A 26,851-nucleotide genomic window follows, 5' to 3' on the forward strand; every position below is an offset into this window, starting at 1 on the left:
ATATCTGATATTTGCTTCAAAATAATATGTGGTAGAAACTGAATATGAGTTTTTGACAAGATTGGCCAAAATCATCATGATAAAGCTGGGTGATAGGGATATGAAATTAATTATACAATTTTGTCTTCTTTGGATATGTCTGAAAATTTCCAACATAGAAAGTTTGTATATCCTTCCTTGTATAGGATATAAAACATACCCATATAATAAGGAATACTGAGAATTATGCAGAAATCCAGATTCTCTGAAAGCTTCCAGGCCAAACATCTCATCTAGTAAGTTTCTTATTTCTAAAATGCAGAACTAGGACATGATGATTTCTGTAAGGTCACTGTCTTAAGAATTCTGTTGTTTTTTTTTTTCCACCCTCTGTTAACTGTATATAGCAACTGATTCTACATTGAGATGGCACAGGTCTTGAGATAAGGTGTGACGTCAAGCAGCTCAAGAACCACAGGTACCACCATCAGCTCTGATCACAAGAGGAAAAAAAAATAGGGAGCTAAATGACTATAGTCATTTGGGGAAAAAAAATGTATTTTCCACACGTATGGTGAAAATGCTCACTCCTCAAAAATCTGCTTAAGATATATTTCAGTCTCATATCACATAAAATGTAAAATGGCCAGACCCTTTAATAAATTTTTTCCTAAATACAATATCTAGACAATATTATCATAAATGTCTTCTGAAGACTACTTATCAAAATACTGTTTATAATAGTGAAAAAATCTGATACCTAAATTACCACCAAACCAGATGGTTAAGTAGGTTATGGTACATTCTTACAATGGAACTCCATGAAGCTGTTTTAAAAATGAAGATATAAATCCATAATCATAGGGGTATGGCAAAGGGACACAGAAACCAACAGAGCTCTGAATGGCCAAAGCTATAAAAATTTGAGCAATAATTTTGGATAACCCAAAGTATAAATAAATATCCATTAGTCTATACTGACATAACTGATTTAATAAGTAAATGACAGAGGATAGGTAAATCTCCTGGACAGAAGAAATTACCTGCGCAGAATAATTCCAAATAATATATGTAGATACTCTGCCCTAACTGTGGGTTGCCAAGAGAAAACATGTAAAAGGGAGAAAAAAGGGGAACTTCATAGTGGGCAAATCTGACAAACACTATTCCCGCAAGGTCATTAAAGTCAAAATCAACATTCACCTTTGAAATGAAGTGATGAAAATGTCCTTTTACCTATATGATCTCCCTACCCCAAATTCCTAACTCTAGTCTAACCATGTTTCCTCCAGGAAGACTAATACAAGTCTCAACTGAGGAACATTCTACAAAAACATCTGGCTAATGCATCTCAAAACTGTCGAGGTCATAAAAAAAATAAGTCTGAGAAACTGCCATAGACAAGTGGAATCTAAGGAGATATGATGACTAAATGTAGCATGGTTTCCTGGGATCAGATACTGGGACAGAAGATATGAGGTAAAAATTAAGGAAATCTGAATAAAGTATAAACTTTCGTTAATAATAATGTATTGATATTTGTTCATAACATTAATGTAAAATGTTAATAATAGAGGAAACTGGATGTGGAGTATATCAGAACTCTCTATACTACCTTTGCAACTTTTTTGTAAATGTAGAACTTTCCTAAAAGAGGTTATTTTTAGAAAGTGAGATTTAAAAAAATAAATTTTAGTTGTAGAAGGACACAATTTCTTTATTTTATTTATTTATTATTATGTGGTGTTGAGGATTGAACCTAGTGCCTCACACGTGCTAGGCAAGTGCTCTACCACTGAGTTACAACCCCGGCCCCGGAAAATATTTTAAATGAAGATATAGACTTATAATATCATCGAAGTGTGGCCAAGATAAAATAAAGAGTTATAACATGTATATTATGAACCTATTTGCTTTGAAAATATATGCATATGTATTTATAAATCAAAAGTCACGAAACCAGGCTGGCAATGCAGCTCAGTGGTAGAACACTTGCCTGGCATGCCTGAGGACCTGGGTTCAATCCCCAGCACCACAAAAATAACAACAACAAAAAAGTCAGGAAACCATATATCCAAGATGTTAAACTCTGATGGTAGAATTATTAGTGATTTTCACTGCTTCTTTATTCCTTTCTGTGTTATCTGTTTTTGGTTTTTCATTAAGCAATGACTACTCTTAACACTGAGCCTCATTACTTCTAAAATCAGGAAAAAAAAGTTTTTTATTTTGCTTTCTCTTTTTTTCTTTTTGGGAAAAAAAATATGTGTACAAAACAGAATTAACAGAGTACTCCTTAACACAAAACAATATGCATTTATAAGACAGCCAAATTTTTAAAGGTAAAAGTTTAAAAAGTTAATACAGAAAAGTGATTGAAAGACTGGGATTTCATTAAAGTCCTGGTTTCATCACTTACTGTCACTGGACAGTTGCATAGCCTTCCTCAATTTCCTCTTTTATTCAATGTTCTACAACAAAACTATTGATCTGCAGAACTCCCCTAAATTTTTTTTTTACTTATCCATATAAACATATATTGTATATTATATATGAACATGTATATTTCTTTACAATAAATTTTATTAGAAAATCACATAATAGCAAGAATTAAGGTATGTCATGAGCCTGACCATACAGGTGACTATTATTGTTGGCAATATTAATTTTAAAAAATCCAGGTACAAATAAAACACTAAGAAGAAAAAGTTTCTCAAAGAATGTAACTGGGAGCAAAGACATAACCAGTACCTCAGCTCATTCTACTCATCTGCAGAAATTTCCCAAACATTTCTGCAAGCTAGACATTCATTGTGGCAATTAAACATGCTATTGTTAACATGACCACAGCACTACTGAGAATCTTCCAGTGAACACAAATGAAAGCCACTTTTCATAATCAGCTTAAACTAGCTTTCAAATATTAATGCACATTTTTCCTTCTATGGGAATACAGATTACCTATGAATATAATGTCAACATAAATTAATACCAGCCATAAAATACATACTAAACTTATTTAAACCTCTAAGTTATAAATAAAACTTTTTAGAAAGCAGTTTTAAAAGAAACATATTTTTAACTTTATTAAAATCTTGAGTTAGTATTCTAGCTCAATATTGTCCTCCCTCAGTAGGAGGGATATCAAAATCTGTGGATATCAAAATCTGCAGATGGTCAAGTTCCTTATATAAAATGGTATAGTATTTGCACAATCCTCTTATGTATTTTAAATATTTAGGTTACTTATAGTACCTAATACAATGTAAATTCTATGCAAATAGTTGTTATATAGCTTAGGGAATAATGACAAGGAAAAAAGTCTATACATGTTCAGTACAGAAACAATTTGTTATTTTTAAAAAATTTTTTTTTGGCTGGGGATGTGGCTCAAGCAGTAACATGCTTGCCTGGCATGCGCGGGGCGCTGAGTTCGATCCTCAGCACCACATAAAATAAAAAGATGTTGTGTCCACCGAAAACTGAAAAATAAATACTAAAAAAATTCTCTCTCTCTTAAAAAAAAAAAAAAAATATATATATATATATATATATGTGTGTGTGTATTTTTGATCCAGAGTCAGCTCAATCTGTGGATATGGAACTACTGGATATGGAACCAGCAGATACAAAGGTTGACTGCACTGATATTTTAAAATTACCCCAATTAAAATATATATAGAAAACTAAAGAGATTAATTCAATCACACTATGAATTTTTTTAAGGCCAAACAACCCAGGGTAGAAGAATAATTTTTCCTAACCTGATATATCAATATGGTCTAGGCAACAGGTCAAAAATCGGGTAATTTAGGAAGATAATCAAACACAAAATAATATTGAATGATTGTGCCAATTTCTTCTACACCAGAAATGTAAATTGTTCAGTCAGGGTCTGTTCAAGAAACTGATTTAAATAATACCTTTTAAAGTAACAAAAAAAGTAACTTTGCTCCCGTCTCAAAAAAAACATATACATCCTCCAAGAAATACACTCAGGTTGGTATATATATAAAAACCTAATGCCACAACCGTATGAAAACTTTATCTAATTTTTACTCCAAGTTTCTGGAAAGTAGTCATTACAAAGACCTATTCCAATGATGGTGACATTCTTCCTGCTAAACTGCCTTTAGAAGTGTGTGGTACATTTTTTTCAAATATGCTCAACTGCTACAAATTTTAACTTCTAGGAGAATGCGCTTCAGTTATGAGGAGACACCAAAGTCACTGAAAGATAGCCAAGTAGATCAAGCTAAATAAACTTTTGGTTATGAAGAAGAGAATGAAAAGAAAAGGGATTGATTATAAGGTACTATTGCTATTTTTTTTTTTTAAAAACAAAACCTCAAAAGCAAAAACTATAAAATGGGAATTCTAAGCATTTCTGAGCTGCCACATTATCTCTGTGGTTCCGAGTTAACTCCTCAAAAAGAATTTTCTTTTTTCCTATTCCATGTTCTGTCCTGGCTGTTTTTTTCTCCAAATTCTAAACAATAACTGAATAAGGGACCATACTGGCATCTCATACAGATTATCTCATTTAATCTATATGTCAACACTACTAGATAATATCATTTTACAAATGAAGAAACTGAGGCTGAATGTTTTGAATAACTTGCCTGATCCACACAGGTAATAAGGAACAAATTACTACCTCACGTTAAAATGTATATACATTTACCAAGTATACACTTATATTCCTGATTTTTGTTTACGTCTCTGAACTCTGATCCCTTAGCTTGTTACTATAAGAGCATTTGCCACATATTTTTTTTTCAGTTTAAAAATAAGAATTACATCTTCATATGTAGACCTTTGGTTGCTATTACAATCATTCACTTATTAACATTCCCTACTCAATTATAGCTTCCAGAGACAGTAGGCCATTCCTTATTCATCTCTACAGTCCCAAGACACAGAAAAAGACTTAGCATACCTACGAATTCCTTGTTAGTAACCTAACTGTGGTGCCGAGGACTAGCTGCTGAAGTGTGGTGACTCTCTTTGCACCATTATTGGACACTTAGTTTTTCTCTCAGATCCCAGATACCTGACCACCACCGTCACAGGGAGGGCTTAGGCAAAAAGAGTATTCAATATGACCAGTTCCTAGTTGTAGGGATATTCTTAATATCTTATTACCATGATATGTGATATATAGTTTTTCTTTAAGTTGAAGAACTACACTCAAATCAGTCAGCCTCTAACAGTTCAAACACATTATAAGAACCAAATTACAGCACATTCATAATAAGAACATACAGAGGAATAATGGAAAAATAGGAGAAATGTAAATCAACAAACAGTATAAAATAAAGTCTCCCCACAAGCTATCTTTTCATTATAATACAACTGGAGTCCTAAGGGGCAAGACCACACAATTTATGTTTTCCCACACATGAAACAAGAGTCAGTTGTTAATAGCACTTTGGGAATGTAACAGTATAATTACAAAATGACACAAGTTAATATTTAAGGAGACATCATGTCTTTCAAAAATAAAAGGAACAGTTGCAAGATTAAGTCTTTTTTTTAACAATAAAGTTCTTAGAACTTAAAAGGAAATGCAAAACAATGCAATCATAAAACTACTTAATGAAATTACTGGAACTTTTTATTCTTTTAGGGGACGTTTTACCTAATAAATGTTAAAGCTGTGGTTTCAGTTTTCTTTCCATTTCTAAAAACTCTTAATTAATAGAGTCCTTTTCTACTAGTACTTACCTTTCTCTTTCTGTTCTTCCCACGCCCCACCCCAAACTTGATTTGGCTATTCTTTAATCTTTTAAAAAACAGGAGTAATAAATTCTCTAACTCTTGACAAAAGAGTTAAAATGATAGTACCATATGACTATCTGAACTCTTGAAAGGAATATTAATCTTCTAGAATACCAATTTAATTCTTAGAAGCAGAAAACACAGGAAGCTTAATGTTCTAAGAAAAGTTAATAATAATTGATTCATCCTGGCTACTCAGGAAATACTCAGCAAGGATCTGTGTTCTATGCAGAGACTGACAACAAATCCATCTAGTAATAGCTATCACACAGGGACAAGGGAAATAGAAAAGAGCTCATGGAGTAAATGCACAATGACTAAAAAGTACAGGAAGAAAATATTAATTTGGTGCTGAGAAGCAACAAAGCTAGATGACACAGAGGACAGATCAGTAAGCTACACAGACAGAAATAAATCCAAGACTGAGGTGCTAGAGGAAATGGACCATCACAGGGGATGAGAGTAAAGTACAAGTGGACAGAGGTAAAACAGGCAGGAGCCAAGGATGACGGGTACTGAGTTATAAGAGATAACACAAAAGACTAAAAGTAGCAGATGGGGAAGGAGGTATACTCATCTTAAGAAAGGGTAAAGAGAAGAGAAAACATTTTCAATGGGAGGCTAAATTGTGGAAGTAGGCAAATAACAAAGAAATCAATCAAGAAATTCTAGACAGAAGAGGGTAAAAATGTGGAAGTGGGACAAAGTAGTAAGTAGATAGGACAGAAGATGAAAGAATTAAAAGAATGAAGTAACAAAAACAGGCCTACTAGGGTAGGAAATAGTAAAGCTAAACAAATGCTTTATGGAATTTTGCTTCATTAAATTTTGTTCTTTTTCTTCCTATTGGGTAAAACTTGATTCACAAGAGCAAAAACTTTCCTTAATTTATAGAAGAGAAAATTATTGATACTCATCATCAATTATAGGGTCATAACAAGTAAAAAAAAGAAGAAGACAATATAATTTATTTATATCAAGTATTGTTAACGCTAGCCAACAACCTATTTCCTACTGAAGTGTGTATCTATACATTAATGACCTTACTGACGACTGTTTCATTTGGTTAGAAAAGCTTTCTTTCTCTCTCTGTGCATTTGGAGAAATCCCTGTTCCTTACTGTCTCCATCAACACACAAAAGGCAAGGGTAAGAAGGTAACACATCAACATCACTAAAAGAAGTTTGATGGAAATTTAATACAAGGGTTAAAATATTTTACTTGTTTTAAATTTCTACCACTCATTATTCTGGTTTTCCAGACAGATAATGCAAAACAGAAATCACCTTTCATTTCCATTTAGAAAATAAGAGCAACAACAAAACACTGAATGAGAACATAAAAATAGAAAAGAGCAAAGCTAAAAAGAATGGAAATTATTCTATTCTTGAACCTGAAAAATAATTGGGGTAGAATAGCAACCAAAGGTTTACATATGAAGATGTAATTCTTATTTTTGAACTGAAAAAAAAATATGATAATCAGACCATCTGTGCCAAAAACTTTTTCAAGAAAAAAACAGGCATCTACAAAGGCTAGGAGAAGATAAAGAAAGATGAAACTAAAGTCATAATGAATATGAACAAGAAGCAGCACATCATTATATAAAGAAACAATTTATCCACACTTCACACCCTTTAGTGACTATTTGATAAGAGTCAATTTCAGAAGAGCCTAAATTCCACCGAATGGTTCCTATTTCCCCTAATGTCATTTCTCTATCCACACAGGAAAAAAAAAAAAAAAAATCTCTGATCATAAGCAAATTACCAGTTATTACCCTAATGGAAAATAATACACAAAAAGTGTTAACAAAGATAATGTAAGACACACATAAAGAAATGTGCTAGAATCTTGTCATTTCTATTTTCAGAACTATCTTCTTTCAGCTGCTCAAAAATCCTAAATGGCACTGGAGTTGCTTCTTGAAATGTAATTCTTCAGTTTTTTTTTTACCATATTCTTCCACAGATATTTTAATGAGTCACTGGGCCATTCAGTCCACTCACAGGCATCTGACACATAATTTACTTCTGGAAATGGCTGCCACTCCAACAGGCTTTGGAAGGCTTCTTGAAGAAATAAAGCTGGTCTGTTGGTCTCTATTGAGGACATGCTGAAACTAGGATTATCTCTCATATTCAAAGATGACAAAGAAGCCAATCGTACTCTGTTTCCAAGGTAAGATGCCTTAAAAAAAGAAAGAGTTAAAAATCAACCAGATTAAAAAAAATTCTAATAATGCCATGCAAACTCTTACACAACATTATATTTTAGGTGATTAAAAAGTAAATAATTCCCAACAAGAAATTTTAATGTTTCACTTCAACTTTAAAAATACAATTAGGAAAAAAAAAAAAAACTTTTTAAAGGGTACCACAGGATAGATAGTCAAAATATTATAAATAATCAATAATTCCTGAAAATAATAATAAAAAAAGCACTGGTTACACTGGATGGAAATTCTGGTGATAGCCTTTTCAGTCTTTACCATGGTCTGATCAGAAGACAAGATTTTGACAAAATACTACTTTTCTGCCTTTGTATATTAATTGGAAATAGTATGCCAAAGCGCGCTTTATATTCGGCTGTAAAATGAGCTATGGAATTGATGACCTGAAAAGTAGGCAATTTGGCTCTTCAGAGCCAAAATTCTGGAATTATGTACTATCTGGCCATAAAATTTTGGTACAAATGAACTAGCTGTAGGTAAGTCATTTAACTCTGCCCTGATTGTCTTATCTATAAAATACAGGATTAGTTCTTTTTACAGGCAAGAGAGGCACTAGAATCACCTCAAGATGGTTTAAAATACAGACACACAGGTCTGATGCAGCCCTACTGAATCTGAATCTCTGAGGTAAAGCAAAGAGACTTGTAAATTTTATAATAAATCCTGGGTCACTATGATGTACACTCCTGGTTAATATACTAGCTATGTTTAGGATCCAGTTCTAGAGCCTAAAATTCATAAAATGGGATAGTAAAGATTTCATGAAATTATCCTAGTATCATTAAAGGGAGAGACTGAAAAATCAAGTCTGATGTGCCAAAACTGGATGAATACTTCCATACAGATTATTTTAACTCAATTTTTCCAAATTAGTTCCTCAGACATTAAAACAGAACACAAACTTTGGGGCAATATTTTATAATAACTTGCTTTTACGTAATCCATCACATGTTAAAATGATGGCAGCATGTCAGTTCTTCACTGTCTCAAATTATGAAGCAACACCCAAGAACAAATGACATAACATCCTTCCCAGTAGAAATGATTTATAGTACAGAGTACTATACCTGCAAAGTGTGTGTCCGCCCTGGCTGCTAACCAGGTTTGTGACCCACACTTCATTCAAGGGCACTTCCTCCTCTGATTCCTGGACAGCGGTGGGGTGATGTGTGCACTTCCCTAACTGTGGAGTCATTTAGATTCAGTGATTGCTGATGCCCGATGTCCCCCAAATTATACTGTCAGTTCCAATAAAAGGAATATGTAATTGGACTTTCAGAGAATATAATTTTTTCTTCATCTTGCTGGGTTTTGTTTGCAGCCCTCATCTAATTGCACATGGCTTCCAACTGACTTTACTCCAGGCCTGCCACCAAATCAACAGCACAATTTTACATTTTTTTGCACCAAAAAAAAAAAAAAAATTACATGGTTAAAAGTCTACTAACCAACAGTGTTCTCTATTATAGCTCAATACAAGCTGAAAAAGTTGATCAAAATTCCATGAAAGGACAAAGCAAATGGACAAAAAAGGAAACCATCAGTAACACCAATATCATGATAAATTATTAAGATTTTAAATCCAGTAAATGTTTAAAGAAAAAAAAAAGGCAGTAAGATATCAAATGTTGCCTAGTATTATTTTATTTGGTGTAGGTTTTTCAACACTACATTTCTAACAAAGTCATTGTCCTACGTTCTGGTGAATCATTATTCTAGAATTCAATAGCTGTAAAGAATTCAATTCCTTACTCAGTTTTGAGATACAAAATTCTCTCCCTGTCTTTAGTCATTTCCACACACAGTGTTCCCTTGGCCAATTCATCATCAACCTCTTCTATATGGAAAATTTAGCATTGTTTCTACAGCCTAGAGCCAGTCCAGAGCCACTGCAATCTTTTATGCTACCTTGAAATTTTAAAAAGAGAATCTTTTACAGCTGCAAAATAGTGAAACTTTTAGATTTCCCGCTTTGACGTATAAAGTAAAACATTCCAGAGAAGCCATGAGAACTCTGAAGAGCCAAACTGCCTACTTATTACTTACATTATGATCTTGAGCTAGAAACAATTACTTTGCTGTGCCTCTGTCTCCTCATTTGAAAAACAGGGTCATGATTACACCTATTTCAAAGAATTGCCGTAAGATGCAAACAAATGAACATGTAAAGGGATTGGGGCAGTAGCTGGCACATTTTAAGCACTACATAAATGTTTGCTATTACTGCTTTATTTAGCTCCAAATTCTCATACTGCTTCACATGTGCATACAAGGTTTACCCAACTAACAATGCCTATGCTTTTAAATATCTTTGATGTTTTCCCATGGTAACTAATACTCACTCAATAAGTACACACAAACCTACTCTCTCTATATATTATACTGGATACTAAGGCAGTTCTCAAAAATGCGACTGTATAGATAAATACTCCTTGGCTTTGGGGAGCTTCTATTTTGGGTGAGGAAACAAACTATATGAAATACTTCCGTAACAATACAACATCAAGTAAGATTAAATGCCAAAGAGTGTGACATAAACAGGTAACATTCAAAGAGCTCAAGATGGGCTGCAGACTTGGCAGAAAAGGTAAGGCTGGAGAGGTCCTACAACAAAAGGTATGCAGGACCTTCACTAAAAGGAAGAGTATCCCAGTGCACTATTCATACCACAAATATTTAACTTGCATCCTGCATAAGTCAAGCTCTGTTCTAAGGCCTTGGGATAAGGCAATAAGAAAGACAGAAAAAAATTATCTGCATTCTGGGAGCTTAAAGGACACTCCATAGGAGAGCCAAGTTTTGCTCTGATTTGTTTTTTCTGGTGCTGGGAATGGCAACAAGAGCTTTACCACAGAGCTACATCCCCAGCCTGAGGCAAGTTTTGAAGTGAGAAATGAGAAAGGTTTGTCTTCCTATCACAAGAAACACAGCATCACTGAAATGCCTTGTGGACAGGAGCCCATATTTTTACTAAGTCATTAAGACTTTCCAACAGTGACAAACATAAATGGTTGTTGTTAACAATTCAGTAATTTTTCACATACTTTAATACACTATACTCTAAATCTGTTCCACTGTTTATAAACCACACTAAGGACATATTCTCCATATTTCTTAATACAGATAACAAAAGAAATTTACAAACATATATAATTATTACCAGGATAGGTTTTGTTAACAGTTCCTAAATTTTTCCCAAAGAAAGCCTCATAATGCTTTGCTTGTATACTTTTCTGCTTTAGAGTATTCCTTACCTCCATTTTTTCCCTTTATTTAACTTCATCTACCAGAGACGTGCCCACAAATATCAAAGCTGGGATAGTGCCTAGAATAGCGTGTGGTGGCAACAATCCCAAAGGTTAAGGATTCACTCCAAAAGAAAATATGTGCATCTTTTTCTTCTTAAATCAATCCATGGATGACAACTACCCATTCATTCCCTTCCCAAAGACAATGCCTTCAGTAAAGAACCCTGTTAGAAACACTGACTGACAAAGATTTCTCAGTCTTTTCCTCTTTCCAATGATGGACCACTAGAATCTTTTGATAGGAAGTTCCAATATGCTTTAATCACAAACACACACTTCTCCAACTCTCCAAACCTTCCAATAACATCTACTCTCACAATATGCAAATTGTTACTCCCCACTCTCATTCTCAGGATTTTGGAACTGTCATTCCTATAAAAATTATCAAAGCTGCTAAAATTATTTAATTAAATCCAATCAAAACCTTAATTTCTTAATGCACAAAGTACAAACCTCAATAGTGAATGTTTAAGATAGTTAAAGGCAAGCTAAAAATCAGGCACATAAATCTTTCACAACTACCTACACTGCAGATTAATCTAAGTCCTAACATTATATGCCAAATGAAATTGTGCAAGACTCCAACAAAGTAACAGCCAGATCACTGTTTCTTTACTTTGGTATTGGAAAATTAGCCTTCAGGCTTCATTATGTCACTTGTTTACTCTTAATTAAGAATGCCACTTAGAAATTAGATATGAAAAGAAGAGGCCATAAAGGCTTTCCTAAAATTTACCTTTTTTCCATGTCAGTGCATAGTCTGTTCATTGGGTGATATTATATAATAGGAACTTGGATTATAAGAGATGTGCTTTGGAAATTATTGAATACCCAAATAAAAGGACTAATTTCAGTCCTATGAAATTTTAAAGCCAATTTTTAAAAACACATTAATTTACTCTGATCCTTTTTATATTGCCAGCACTATTATTTTACAAAAGTAGATATAAACCTCTCATGTACACATTTCACATATGGACACATTCAAATCAAACTCATGTATTCAAATATTTGGAGCAACCTATGCTTTTGTTTAAAAAAAAAATTATCCCTGAGATAAAGCATCTAGACCACTTGGCTCAGTATGCAACACTGCCTATTATTGTTTCTCATTTTCCAATTTTATAGTCAAACTAAGTGGTTACAAACTAATAAATACTAATATAAATAAAGCTGTTATGCTATTGTACCAAGTAACGGTCTTAATCTTGTCAGAGGCGAGCTTAATTGTAGCAGAAGCTCCACAAAGGCCAGAAGAATATAACCTCTACAACCTCAACATAGTTTTGTACGAATTATAATTAGCAGTCAGCTGATCTGAAGAACTTGCTCAAAAAAACGACTTCAAGCACGTGGGCAAGTGGCCCTTTATTTGCAAGGCTGCACCAACCACTGAAATCTGATCACTCCAATACTGATTCTGAAATTCTACATGAATTCATTACCTGTCTCATGTTGGAAAACACGTTTTTCAAGTCACTACACCTTTTTCCCCCTAAATGCAGCAGTCATTTAAGCTAACAATCCTAACTCTACAGCATCCTGGCCACATCCAGTTTTTCAAACATTCCAACTGTCTCAGCCACGCACCGTTTATTATGAGCAGGGTAAAAGGAAAGGCAGTGTGGATAGCACACGCTTCTTCTGAAAGAGTACACGGAAATATTAAAAGTAACCCTACGGTCTCTTGGGGGAAAAGAAAACCTCCGAGTGCCCCATCTTAACCTCGGCTCGCTGGACAATGCACCTTGCCCCCTCCCACGCCAAGTCCCGCGGGGCGCCAAGGCTGGCGGGAAGCTGCGCGGAACTCCCGGTGATGACCCGTCCCCGCTACTTCCCGCCCGATTTTAGCGAAGGCGCAGCACAGCACACGACGACCAGATCCACGCGGACGAACAGGCGCGGAGCCCAAACCCACCGCCGCGGGGCCCTAGCGCCGAGCCGGGGGCGCGCGGAGGGAGGGGCACTGAGGGAGGGGCCCGCGGGGCGCGGCGACGCCGCGGGGGTGGGAAGGGCGCTTGGCTCCACTCACGCGCCCGGGGGCGGCACCGGGGCCATCACTGCGGCTCTCGCTTTCAAAAACTGAAAAGGGGAACGGCTTTAAAAAAAAAAAAAAAAAAAAGACCTGGCTCCTCGTTTCATCCGGAAACCGACAGGCCGGCAGGAAATGACGAAGGCAGAGGTCGTCCGGGTCCGCTCGGTAACCGGTCCCGCGCGCCCGCCAACTCCGGGGAGGAGAGCCCCGAGCGGAGCAGCGCCGGCCTCGTGCCGCCTCCAGAGCGAGCAGCGTGAGTGGCCCCGCGTCCCCGCGCTCCCGGTCCCGGCGGTCGCGTCACCGGCCCCGCCCCGCAGCGCCGCCCCGCCCCGCTCCGCCTGGCTGCGGCCGAGGGCAGCATCGCCGCCCGCCGGGCTCCGAGCACCTGCCTCGCCCTGCCCGGGCCTTGGCGGAATAGGGGACTCTGATGCTCTGGGTTCCAGGAGCGCAGGCAGGAAAGATGAACCACCCGTCTGCCCCGTCTCTTTGGGCGAGACGGCCCGGGGCAGCAGGAGTGTTTTGAGATGGAATCTCTCGCAGCCTGCCCGCGAGCGGCGGAAACAGTAAAAAGATCCCAGGACCTTCTGGAGGTCCCTGCCCGCGGCCCCCTTCTGGGATAGGATTTTTTTTTTTTTTTTTTTAACCCGCCGGACTTGATTTTCTTCCGCGAGGACCAGATCTCCTACGATCCAGGTCGCGGCTGGAAGAGTTCAGGTTTGGGCATCAGATGTGTTTGACAGCCCTATCCAGTGTGGCTTTGTGCAAGTTACACAACCCACCACCGCCACCTGTTACCCCACCCTAGTTTCCTATTCTGTAAAATGGAGCTTTAGTGCCTCCTTGTAGGGTTCTTGCGAAAATTAAATGTGAACTGCCCAGTACAGAAGCCATCGGATATTAATTGTCTTCCTCCTGGAGGGGCGAAGGCCTGCTTCCTTCTGCTTTCAGAACCCAAATCTTTAGTAAAATATTTCCACTCTATTTATGCAGTGGATTTTGTTTGTAGAAACTAATCTGAATGTCAAACATTAAAAGAACAAGGTTCTAAGTGAGAAACAAAAATTATAACATTCTAGGCAGAATAAGTGAGGGTAGAACAACCTGGAAATTGTATGAGTCCAAAGTAAGGACTCTAATTTTAAAATTTATGATACAATCACTTGATCCCCAGAAAAGGTCTCAACGTTAAAACCAAGTCCTAGCTGTCATGTTTTGGGCAGCTTTATCTGGATATGCTTGTTTCCCTGGGACTTAATTCAGCTCTTCCTACTGAAATAGTTCAACCATTACATCACGGGATAAATGTGAAAAAAAAGGTCAGTTTTCTCAAAAGAGCCCTGAATGGCACTCTAGGCACATGACAAGCTATGTTGGTAATCTTGCCCAAACATTAACTTACCAGGAATGAACCACTGAAATACCCCTAGGCATTTTACTTCAGATTCAGAGGAAGGCTGTGGTAGCATGCATTAATCACTCACAGGTGTATGTGTGTACACTTGGTCAGACTGAGCACGGTATGCTGGGAGGGGATGATCAAAGTTCAGACCACATGTGGGCCTTGGGTCTGTACTGTGACTCTGAACTAGACCATTATTCCTGGCAGTCTTACAAAGCATACCATTGGTTATGATTGAGGACTGGGCAGGAAAGTCCTACCCTCAGTGCAAATCTTTCACAACTATACTAAAAATAACTCAAGTGCATGTCCCTGGAACCATGGAATAGTGTCATTGCATACCAATGATGTTGTATAATATGTGTTTTATAGTTCACAATAAAGTTTTACCATTCTGGGCCAGCAGTAATTAGAAATACTCTTCTAAATATAATTAAGGGGTTGCATATTTATAGCAAGAGGAAATCAAGCTTTGGGTAACAATATACCACTTACTGAGTGGCACAGGAACAGAATTTTGTAAAAGTTGAAACAAGAAATTAATCTGGTTTATTCAGGCATTAGAAAATAGGTAGGAGATACTCTCTCAGTTTGTCAGATAAAGAGCACCTGCAAAATGTCCTAGTAGCCACTGCTCTATTGTTCCCTGTTTTTCTCCCAGTTTGTTGATATCTTCCAATCCTGAAAGTTACCACCCTTGCTGAATAACTGTTTGGCCCTTCTGTGACCTCTCAAATCAGATACTTAAACTCATTTCTTTTTGCCTAACACAGTCATTGTTGTTATTTAAACATTTTGGCACCAACAATGGTTGAGATTCCATAAATTACAAAAACAATTATAGCATCTGGTCTTCCAGAAGTCTCCATCTCTAAAGTAGGTCAATTACTTACTATAAATCATGTTAAATTCAAAGAACTTCTGGAGTTCAGTTTAGAGAATAAGAATTAAAAATGAGAATATGCCAGTACCCCATATCATCCACTTTCAAAAACAAATGAAAAGTTCGTACTCATTAACATCTGGGAATTGTGTATAATCGAAAGTTTAATTATATCTTAAACTTATAAGTTACCATAAGTTCTGTTTTTATTGTTCAATAGCTGATTTTCACAAAACCAATTGAATGTTCATCAGACATCAGTAGATATTTTAGAGAAATTACTTTGGCCCTCGTTGTTGGGAGTTTAAATTAAATGACTTCACGAAATCCACTTTATTCTCAATGAATTACAGTATGTCCCCAAACATCTGACAAAGTCTTCCAGAGTCAGAAGGGAGAAAACATGTCACCTATTTAAGAAGCAGACCTCTTCTGAAGTTTCATTCATTTTATATAGAAGCAAGAGAGAAGAAAGAAAACCAACTGTGCCCTCAGTACATAGTCATTCATCTTACTGAACCAAATATAGATTAATGAACATTTGGGTGACTTACAGGGTGGAAGAATTTCTGCAATGCCTTCATTGTTGTAGGCAGCCTCAAAAAAAAAAAATTGCAAAACAACTTGGGCATTCCAGATACTCTTTTTCTTGGTATTAAAAAATGGCTGGCTGTCTTATTCTTAGAAACTCCAGTACAGTTATCACCTATCATTTGTTCTGTTTTTCTCCTTTTTATAGAGTGGCCAAAACAACACTTCTCTATTCCTTTCACATATTAGATCATTTTACTTAAGTCCAACACAAGGGAGAAACATCCTCTTTAAGAAAAATTCAGTTAACTTCCCACATATAAGGAACCATTACTCTTTTACTTGAGATTTGATACACTTTCAATTACCACTCTTATTTTGTCTGGAAATATCCAAAGAATGCATTTCCTTCAAAAGAAGTCACAGCTGTATAAATAGCAAAAAGTAACTTTTTATCCCATAGCTTCTTTAAGCCAAATTGGGCCTGAAGGACAAAAGTAGAAAAGGACAAACTTGCATTTTGGGACACATGTGGAAGAGCACTTTTCCTAGGCTGCTGTCAGGAGTTGGACATCTCAGCATCATAAGTGGGTTACTTGGCACTGTGTTTTAAAGTATTCTATTGCTTTCATGTGGATGATTATTACAATTTGGAAACATTTGTAATGACGTTTCGACTTCATTCGTTTAGTAATTTTTTTTTTTTTTTTTTTTTTTTTTTTTTTTTTTTAGTACTGGGCTGAACCTATTGGTTCTCTATCACTGAGCTAATCTTACTTTGCCCTCTTTATTTTATTTATTTATTTATTTAATTTTGGCACAGGGACTTCCTCAGTTGCTCTGGCTGGCCTTGAACTTGCTATCCTCCTGCATCAGCCTCCCAAGTCACTAGGATTATAGGTAAGTGCCCCATGCCCAGCCACGTAGTAACATGTTTTATCCTGCATTGTAACCTTTAGGTAGCAGCTGTAATGTTTCAAAGTCAAGTAAGGGGAAATGTATTAGTTGCCTTAATTATCTAGTCAGGGAGTCAATAGACTTTTCCTTAAAGAGCCAGACCAAAGATATTTAGGCTTGTGGACTGTGAGACAAATTGAGGATAGTATATAGGTACTTGTAATCATTTAAAGTGTATCCATTTAGGGACTGGGGCATACATAGCTTGGTGGCAGAGAGTGTTCTTAGTATGTTTGAGGCCCTGGGTTTGATTCCTGACTCAAAAATAAAAATAAATAAAATAAGTAATATATAGTAGAATTATAAACTTATTCTTGTCTTGAGGGTTATACAAAACAGATGATGGACTGGATTTAACCAGCAAGTCCTATGGACACCAACCCTATTTTCTTTTCTCTTTTATAGCCCCATGGCTGGAAGTTACGGAGTGATGGGTGATGATGGTTCTATTGATTACACTGTTCATGAAGCCTGGAATGAAGCCACCAATGTTTACTTGATAGTGATCCTTGTTAGCTTTGGTCTTTTCATGTATGCCAAGAGGTAAATCTGTTAGCATCTCAAAACAAATAAGAAACTGGACATTTGAAGATTTTGCAGGATTTTTGTTTTAAAAATTTGAATTGAATACATAAAAATAATTTCATTAGAATTTGTATTCCTCCTCTGACATATGCTATTGATTCTCTGGTCTCAAGCACAGGTGACTGAGGTATTGCTTTGAAAACCCCATTGCTTTAAGAGGTGAAGATTTAAGTACAGCTCTTGACATCCAAGCCAGCTACTCTAAACTTTCATTTCTGTCACTTCTGTTGCCTAATTTTCATCATGAGCCTGGGTTCTTTGTCACTCTTTAATGAGCACATTTTTTGGCCCAAGTCCCTGAAATATAGAAACTGCTATGTATTCAGTAGATCTCTCTTTGCCCAGTTAAAGCTTTTCCTTGTTTCTTGTGCATGACACTCTCATGGTATTTTAAACAATATTTGTCTTGTCTGGTTACTGATCTCTTCATTTCACAAAAACTTCAGTCCCTCAGAACAAGGTACTTGTTTTTTTACCTTTGGATCTTTTACCTTTATGTGTCACATAGTGTAAATCCTCAATAAATATTTCCTGCCTTAATTCCAGATGTCATAGCCTAATATAGCTGTCTTCTTTTATACTCCTTGGTACTTTTTCCCTTAGAAAAGTAAAAATAAATAAACAAGGAGGAGGTTGGATTTAAGGAGGAAAAGCTGGGCTGTAGATATAGTTCAGTGGTAGAGTGCTTGCCTGTTGTGCATAGGCCTTGTTCTCAATCTTCTGCACCTAAAAACAAAAACAAAAAAGGAAAAGCAGTATTAGTTCTGAGTAGTATCTCCTTATACCCACATGCTTCTGGTGTCCTCTACCAAGATAAAAAACAGAAGCCATTAAATAGTTCAAAATAATTAGTATTCCAGAGATTATTTATTTTTGGCCTGGGGATGGTTCAGAGCCCACACTTGCTCTCAGATACATATGCTTATCCTTCCTGGCCATGTGGCTCTCCTGGAGCAGCTGGACTGTTGGCTGCTGGGACTGCAGGTGGTGGGTGGGAGAAGGCTCCACATGTCACCACTGATCTACTTGTAGGTAATAGTTTCCTCTAAAAAGAGCCATCACCTCCTCCCCACTTTTCTTTTAAAATCAGAGGCATACTGTTCCTGTTTTTAAAAAGTTGTCCTCAATAAGGCCATGTTATTATATTTAAGAAATATTTCAATTCATAATTTCACAACTTAAGTTCTGCTCACATTCAGTGTATTCTCCAATCCAGTAGTTCGACTTCATTTGGATGACATGAGAGGGAGAAAAATAAGGTGTTTTTTTGTTGGTAGATTTTTTTTCACATAATATCTGGCTTTTTTAGGAATTAAGAATCACAATGGAGGCAATTCACTTGGTATAGTAAATGAATGTTTTTAGCATTTCTTTTCTCTTATAGCCACATAGCTGTACATGTACAGCTATAAGCTTTTTAATGAAAGAAAGAGTACATGAGCCAAAGAATCATATCCTAAAGACAAATTAGAATAACATGGACTTATCCTTTAAGTCTTTTAATGCGGCATCTAATTACCAGGATCATGAGAATATTACAATCCTATAGACACTCGTACAAATCTCTTTTCTGCGCTGTTTTTGTATTTTAGGAATAAAAGGAAAATTATGAGGATATTCAGCGTGCCACCTACTGAAGAAACGTCAGAGCCCAACTTTTATGACACAATGAGCAAAATTCGCTTAAGACAACAGCTGGAAATGTATTCCATTTGTAAGTAGTTCTGTGTTGAACTGTATCCACATGCATCCACATGCATATTTCTGGAATTGAGTCCAAGGTTATGAACAATAGTTAGTATTAAAAACTTTGCACTTTTTTTCAGATGTTTAACATAGTTTCAGAAAAGGGACATTTTCTATGACGCTACTAGACCTTTTGCTTGCACAGAGCACTTTCCAAAACCCTGAGGATTGTCTTAGCGATGTGTTCCTATGATCATATTTTTATAAATTTTGGGGAAAAAATTAAGATTCTAGCCATCATTTGAGCCTACTCTCTCTTCTTCTAACTTTTTTTCCTTGGACTTCCTTTCATATGGAGTGGCATTGAAGTGACCAAGAATATTTTGGGGATCTGGCTAAAAGGAATTTGAGTTGGAGATATATTAAGTTTGGTTTGAAGTATGTATTTATAGAGTTTGTAGTCACTTATATTATAATTGCTGCAAGTCAAAGTAGTAAAGAGATGGCTTCTAGGAGGATGACGAGACATCAGAGTGTTAGGTCAGGGGGTCATATCTCAAAGTTAATATGTCCTATAGTACTGAGCACTGCAAATATGTAAGCAGCAGAGAATAACAAAGTTTAAAATGTATGGGTCCTTGAGCTGGGCATGGTGGTGCATGTCCATAATCCCAGCTACTAAGGAGGCTGGGGTAGGAGGATCACAAGTTTGAGGTCAGCCTAGGCAACTTAGTGGGACTCTATCTCAAAAAAGAAAAAAGAAAAAAATGTATTGGTCCAGAGTGAATTGTACATGTAAACCATAACCTTTTATGCCTCCATTTAAAAGAATAAGGTATGATTTGCATGGTTAGTGAGAAAAGCAAGAAGTGTATGTTGCTATAGTTATAAAATCAAATGATCAGAACATCCTTCTTTTTAAAATGTCCATGTGATATAAATGCTCTGTATAATTATATAAGCATCAAGGGAGACATGGAAAGATGTACAACAGGTAATTGACATTTATTGCCTTGATGAGAGCTGTGTAGGGGTTAAGGAAAAAGGACTGGACAATTTTAAAGAGAAATCTCCACAGTAAAAACTGAAATGTGTTATCAGTACAAAATAAGAAACAAAACTTAATTTAACAGAGCAATATTATTCATAATAGTCAAAAGGTGGAAACAACTCAGATGTCCTTATCAGATGAGTAGAAAAGAAGAATATGCTACATATACACAATAGAATGTTGTTATGCTTTTAAAAGGAAGGCAGTTCTGACCCATGCTACAATATGGATGAAGCTTGAAGATGTTATGCTAAGTAAAATAAGCCAGTCACAAAAAGGACAGACACTATTCTTACTTACATGAGGCAAATCAAAAAGAAAAAAAAAAAGTAGAAAGGTGGTTGCCAGGGTGTGTAGAGAGCTATTTTTTAATGGGTGCAGAACTCAGTTTAGAATGATGAAGAGTTCTATGGATGGATGGTGGTGATGTTTGCACAACAGCATGAATGTTAATGCCACTGAATTGTGCATCTAAAAATGTTTAAAATAGCAAATTTTATATTATATATATATTTTAAAGAAATCCTTTTAAAAATATTTTTTTTAAAATATAGAAAGTCAGAAGCTCTATGTAGAAAATTATAAGTAAAGAATTAAGTTTTCACTGATACTCAAAACAAGTTCTCTTGCGAGTAGTATACTGTAACATAGCAGGTACAATTATAAACTCACTGTACCATTTTTTTCTTTTTTGATGGGAATGACATAAAATTTATGAGAATTCCTATTTGCAGAATATAGTAGTTTTCTTTTGCTGCTGTAGCAAGTTACCACAAAATTAGTGATTTAAAATGATATAAATGCATTATCTATCAGTTTTGTAGGTTAGAAGTCATACAACAACAGTATGCTGGGCTGAAAGGAAAGTGTAGGCAGTTTTCCTACATTTTCCTGGAGGATCTAAGGGAAAATCTGTTGCCTAGCCCTTTCTAGCTCCTAAAGACTGCCTAAATTCCTTGGTTGATGGCCCCATTCCTTCGTTTTAAAAGCCAGACACATTGCATCTCTCTGACTGTTTTTCCACACTTATATTTCCCTCTGTCTATGAATTTATCCAGGAAAGGTTCTCTGATTCTAGGGGCCCATGTGATTATACTGGGCCCAATAATCCAGGTTAATCTCCCCATCACCTCAATTACATCTTCAAAGTCTCTTTTGTACCATAGTCACAGATTATGGGGATTAGAATGTGGATATTTTGGGGTGGCATTATTCAAGAATATATATGGTGTGGATTTGCATATTTAAGATTCCCAACATAATGGATCATTCTTATATTGATAACTTATGTTATCAGTCTTAGGCTTCTAAGTTAATGTATTCAAATTTTTTATGGTGCAGACAAGAGCATTATTATTAACTTAAGGTGGGAATAAAGGATAAGAAAGGAAATTGCAAATCATTAATAGCTTAATAAATATTTACCCTATATTTTAAAGTTCTGAGTAATCCTGATACGTAATAATAATAAACGTAAAAGTGGATTGAGCAATTTTGAGAATTCAGAAGATCAGAATGTGTAATGTTTCCTCTAAAGAATAAAATTGCCTAATTCTTAACTGTTTTTTTTAACTGAGACTCATTACAACATTTTAATAATGTTAGGTAGTAATTATTTTGCATTTTTATTAATTTTATTTTTTCTTTTTTTAATAGCAAGGAAGTATGATCACCAGCAGCCACAAAACCAAACTGACAGTGTGCAGCTCTCATTGGAATGAGACCTCAGAAAACAAGCAACAGAAGTAATTGTTATTAAATAGTACAGTAGCAACTCCTGATTCTTTCTGCTAAATCATAAATAACATTTTAAAAAATTTCTGTCTGTATATGATTTGATTTTTCCCATCTTTTTTGCATTGTTTAGCTTTTTAAAATTGCTTCTCCTAGTCATTTGGTACACATCCATAGGACTCAAAAGGCCTAAACACACAGAGCCTATAAATACCCAGAAAGATATAGTTAACCAGAGATGGGGACTTTACCTTGCAGGGAATCTTTGATTTTTTTTCAGGATATAATCAGTGAGAAATAAACGCCTATCTTTGGAAGTTAAATTTCTGGAGATTATACCACCTTCATTAGGATATTTTTCCAAAATAAAAAATCTAGTTAGTAAAATAAGTTCCTTTAAGATTTTCTAATTTAAGTGTAATATCAGTAATAGGCTAATTTGTGTTCTCATTACTGTTAATGACTCTAATTAGAGATCTTTGCTTCTTCAGAACTTGTACACCTAGACCATCTTTTCTATCATGATGCATACCCATCCACTAATTTTAGAAGTTTGTCATAACTGAATTTTACCCCTTAATTGTGTTCCAGGAGTTTTTGTTTGTTTTGTTGTTTTGGTTTGGAACATCATGGGCTTTCTTTAGGCCCTACAGGGGTCGTCTGTTGGAAAAAATGGATACCTCTACGTGGGTATTGGAAACTTCCTTTTTAGTCATATCATTATCACTTGTAGTGTTACTCTCTGTTTTTTTGCTTTTTTAGCATAATAAGCTTTTCTGAAGATCCTCCTCTCTTGTTCTATTTTATACTATAGAATGAAATGTTTTTACCTAATTTTTCATATTTATTTAAATACAACTTGTTGGAAATAGTGGTAGGGAAGTTCAACTGTTCAATTCTTAAAGAATCAGTTTTGAATTAAAGCTATTCTTAATTTTAAGAGCTAATAGTAACTTCAAATTTTATTTCCTTTTTATTGTGAAATTAAAGAATATAAGTTTAATATGAAAATTAAAGTTTAGACAAAATAAAACCAGGGTTATTGCATTTACTTTTAAAATTTGATTACATCATTCAAAAATGTATATATTGTACATAGTGCATTTTTGACTAAATGGAATAATTCTTTCTTAATTCACAAAAGAATCTGGATGTACCCCTTATATTGAGAATTAAAAGGTAACTCAAGGATTATAAATGGTTTTAAATATGGGCTGGCGTAGCAGACAGGCAAAGGGACAATCTTAATTTTTGTTTTGCCTTAGGATTACCCCTGTTTGTTTTCATGAGCAGAGAATTTAGTCTGGGGAACAATCTAGGCAGATTACAGAATTAAGAATTTAATTGGGGCACAATCTGAGCAAATCATAAAAACTGGCTATCTCAGATGGTTTATAAATTAATGTATATAAATAAATATAAATGTAAATTACACAATGAAATCAGTTGTTTTATTTGTGTCCAGTAGATACAGTCAAAAACTGGTAGATTGTTGAGCATCAAACCTTGGCAAGTGACAGAGGATGAAATTCCTCCTCATTTTTTCCTTATAGCTAAGTGATGGGAATTGCACACACCCCACTGGCAGAAACAACAGCAAGTTGAGCTTTGAAGTTTCTTCCCTGCTTCAACAGCTGGGCTGGGAAAGGGTGGAAGCCCTGCAGCCACACTTCAAAGTAACACCAGCTGATTGCCCGCTTCTGCCCTGCATCTACGGAGGATCCCATGGAACTATTTTTTTTGGAAGAAAAATGGGTTGACTAACAAACTAGTAATGAACATTTATGCTCTCCTTTTTCTTGTTTCTTCTTCTTTTTCTAATACATTGGATATTTAGCAGTGAGCATTGGTCAGGCTCTATTGGTGCACAGCTTGAGTGTGTTAAATAACTGGATGTTTAGTTGATGCCAGCCAGCTGCACTAAGGGAAGAAATTAGCTTCCAAAGGGCACAGATGTTTGCTATTGGCCTCACACTGTGTTGTTAGGTTGAGTTATTTATATGATTCACCAGAAAATCAAATGCAGGATTTATGGTAAAATTGTAATGTCCAAAATATTTTTTAAGTATTCAATAGAAATGAGATAAAGTAGTAGTAATAAAAATGAGTTTCAGATATTAAAATGACATAAGAATAAATTTAACCTGGAAAATATAATTAAGGAGTGGAAGAGACAAAAGAATATTGTATGGAACCAACTAATTCATTCAACCAGTAGTTATAGGGTTTATAGACAGGGTGTTGGTAATATACTATTCCTATTGTATATTCTATTTCAATAGCAGAAGTAGAATGCAAATATATGCCAGAAATCTATATGGAAAGAAGGTGGGCATTTGGCTTACCTCATCCTATATGCAAAATAGGATCATAAAATAGGGACTTATGCTTAGTTTTCATTTATTTTCCACTTAACTCCCTAATAAAGCCGGAGTCAAACTTAGACAAAACTGTAAAGCAGGAAACATTTCCCAGCCCTTCCCATTTGTCCCTTTTCATCCTTGTATAAACCTATGTGGGAAAGATAGATCTTGTACGAGAATTTAGGAGTGGTGAAGGAATTAAGCTGAGAACTAAGATTGTGTAGAACTCTACAGACTCCTGTAGCAGATGTGGAAACTTTCCTTGATTTCCTAACCCCAGTGAAAAGAGTGGTGTTTAGCATTGGATTCTGTTATAACACTTACCCTACATTTACTTCAATAATAGTAATAGTTTTTGAAAAACTATGTATGTAATGATGGTGGAATGTGATGATCATTATTATCCAAAGTACATGTATGAAAACACAAATTGGTATGAATATACTATGTACACAACCAGAGATAGGAAAAATTGTGCTGTATGTGTAGTAAGAACTATATGCATTCTTCTATCATATATAAATTAAAAAAAAAACTATGTAGGTTAGAAATATTCCACCTTCTATGCTTCTATGTAGGAAGATGAGATAAGAGAGGCCACACACTGGCTAGGCTTATAGGTCCAGCCCCAATTTTTATATTGAAAGAGCACTTTATTGTTCACCTTTTAGGTTTGAGATACATATGTATATACAAACATATTTACTTATGTCTTTGCACTGGAGATTTGGTGCTGGAGATTGATTGCTGGGTCTTGTGCATACTAACTAGGAGCTCTATCACTGAGCCACATCCCCAGTCCTATGAAAATACATTTTGACAAATTTCAGACTAGCTGAAGAAAGTTGGGGATTTTAAACTGCAACTAGTTTAATGTTGTTAAACTTTACTTTCAGAATAAGAAATCTGAATTTCTTGAAAAAATACTCTATATAAACGTATTTATGAGAGAACAAGTAAGTGGATGTTTTGTTATTTTTGTTGTTTTTTGGCTGGAAAGAGGGGTTACATATATCTCTTAGTAACACTTTTATTTTGAGGTTTAGAAATCAGGGCTAGGGGATGCAGCTCAGTGGAAGAGCACTTTCCTGGCATGAACAAGGCCGTTGTTTCAATTCCCAGTGCTACAAAAATAAATTAGTTAAAATCCCCCCCCCCAAAAAAAATCAGGCCCATTCATAGGTGACTACAATTTAATATAATTCTTATATCTGAAAGGATTTCTACCACCTGATGTTAACATGTTATCTAGCCCAAAATAAATGCTTAGTAAATACTTGTTGAAGTAACTAGTTAATTTACTTGAAAGAATTTGTAGAATTTATATTTGTGTGTGTGTGTTTTTAAGAAATGTTTGTAGGTTGCTGTTTCAATGGCAGAGTAATTTTGTCAGGCTAACTCCTATAGAGTTCAGAACAAAATGTTTTAAAAACAACTCTTTGAAGGTAACAATAGGCAGATAAACTAGAAGGAAGTTGACCCTTGAAAGAAGGGGACTGGATTTGTCTGTACCTGTCCTGAAGACATTTCCAGTGCACAGTTCAGGAGTATGCTAGAACTGAAGGAGGAAGCTACCGTCCTCCTGTTTTGAGGAATATGAGGACAAAGTTCAAGGCTTCTAAAGAGACTACAAAGTGAGGTGGACATCACAAAAAAAGTGAACCATAGAAAGAGAACTTCCAGAGCCACGTGTTGGTGTCATACACCTGTAATCCCAGTAGCTCAGGAGGCTGAGAAAGGAGGATTGCAAGTTTGAGGACAGCCTCAGCAACTAAGTAAGGTCCTAAGCAACTTATCACGACTCTGTCTCAAAAAATAAAAAGGGGTTGGGGATGTGGCTCCGTGGTTAAGCACCCTGAGTTCAATCTCTAGTACCGAAAAGAAAAAAGAAAAAGAAAGAAAGAGGACTTTGGCTAGTCTCAGAATGATATATCTAGTGTTGCCAAGTCCTTGGCTAGTCCCTGAGTGATACATCTAGCAGGGACACTCAGGAGTCTGGCAGAAAGCAAATAGCTAAATGACTGAAAGAACTGAGCAGTTTCCAGCCACTGCCCATCATAGGAATTACAGTTTGATTCCTGCCAAATGAGTTCCCAGCTAGAACAAAAAAATACACTTTCCAGGGGAAGGAAATAAACCTAGCGACACCATATTGTTTACGATGTCCACAATAAGAAATTATAAGAATGGGAAGAACAAGAAAACAAGACCCAGAGTTTAAAAAAAATAAATTAGAAAAAATGGTCAATATAAACTGACTTTTCAAAATGACTCAGACATTGAAGTCGTAGACATAGACTTTGCAGCTATTACAAATATGTTTAGT

General features: G+C 35.7%; 2 protein-coding genes and 1 long non-coding RNA gene across 6 annotated transcripts in view; 1 reads left to right on the forward strand and 2 right to left on the reverse strand.

Moving 5' to 3' along the window:
* The window catches only part of Slc20a2 (solute carrier family 20 member 2), a 101,487-nt gene extending 87,919 nt beyond the window's left edge, over positions 1-13,568 (reverse strand). The window contains exon 1 of one of the 2 annotated variants that reach the window (XM_078031277.1): positions 13,427-13,568. The gene's annotated coding sequence lies outside the window, so the exon portion shown is untranslated. Of the gene's footprint in view, positions 1-13,026; positions 13,340-13,426 lie in introns of those variants that run through there. The other variant, XM_078031278.1, reaches the window with a different exon arrangement.
* LOC144370472 (uncharacterized) lies at positions 953-13,892 on the reverse strand. Its single transcript, XR_013430452.1, has 3 exons — positions 13,334-13,892; positions 9,061-9,359; positions 953-7,950 (listed from the first exon to the last, which is right to left on the reverse strand). It is a non-coding gene; the product is annotated as an uncharacterized LOC144370472 (long non-coding RNA).
* Positions 13,451-25,801, forward strand: Smim19 (small integral membrane protein 19). Of its 3 annotated transcripts, XM_078031281.1 has the most exons (6): positions 13,451-13,589; positions 16,973-17,049; positions 17,512-17,649; positions 19,284-19,405; positions 22,085-22,173; positions 23,716-25,801. In XM_078031281.1, the coding sequence occupies exons 3-5, from the start codon at positions 17,516-17,518 to the stop codon at positions 22,147-22,149; spliced, it is 321 nt and encodes a 106-aa protein (XP_077887407.1). In that variant the 5' UTR covers positions 13,451-13,589; positions 16,973-17,049; positions 17,512-17,515; the 3' UTR covers positions 22,150-22,173; positions 23,716-25,801. The 3 variants fall into 3 exon arrangements, with proteins under 3 accessions (XP_077887407.1, XP_077887406.1, XP_005340359.1); XM_078031280.1 differs by lacking the exon at positions 23,716-25,801 and having other exon boundaries at positions 22,085-23,604; XM_005340302.5 differs by lacking the exons at positions 13,451-13,589; positions 23,716-25,801 and adding an exon at positions 13,911-14,652 and having other exon boundaries at positions 22,085-23,604.
* The last annotated feature ends 1,050 nt before the right edge of the window (positions 25,802-26,851 follow it).

This window comes from Ictidomys tridecemlineatus, chromosome 14 (genome assembly GCF_052094955.1).
Source record: "Ictidomys tridecemlineatus isolate mIctTri1 chromosome 14, mIctTri1.hap1, whole genome shotgun sequence".
NCBI lineage: Eukaryota > Metazoa > Chordata > Mammalia > Rodentia > Sciuridae > Ictidomys > Ictidomys tridecemlineatus.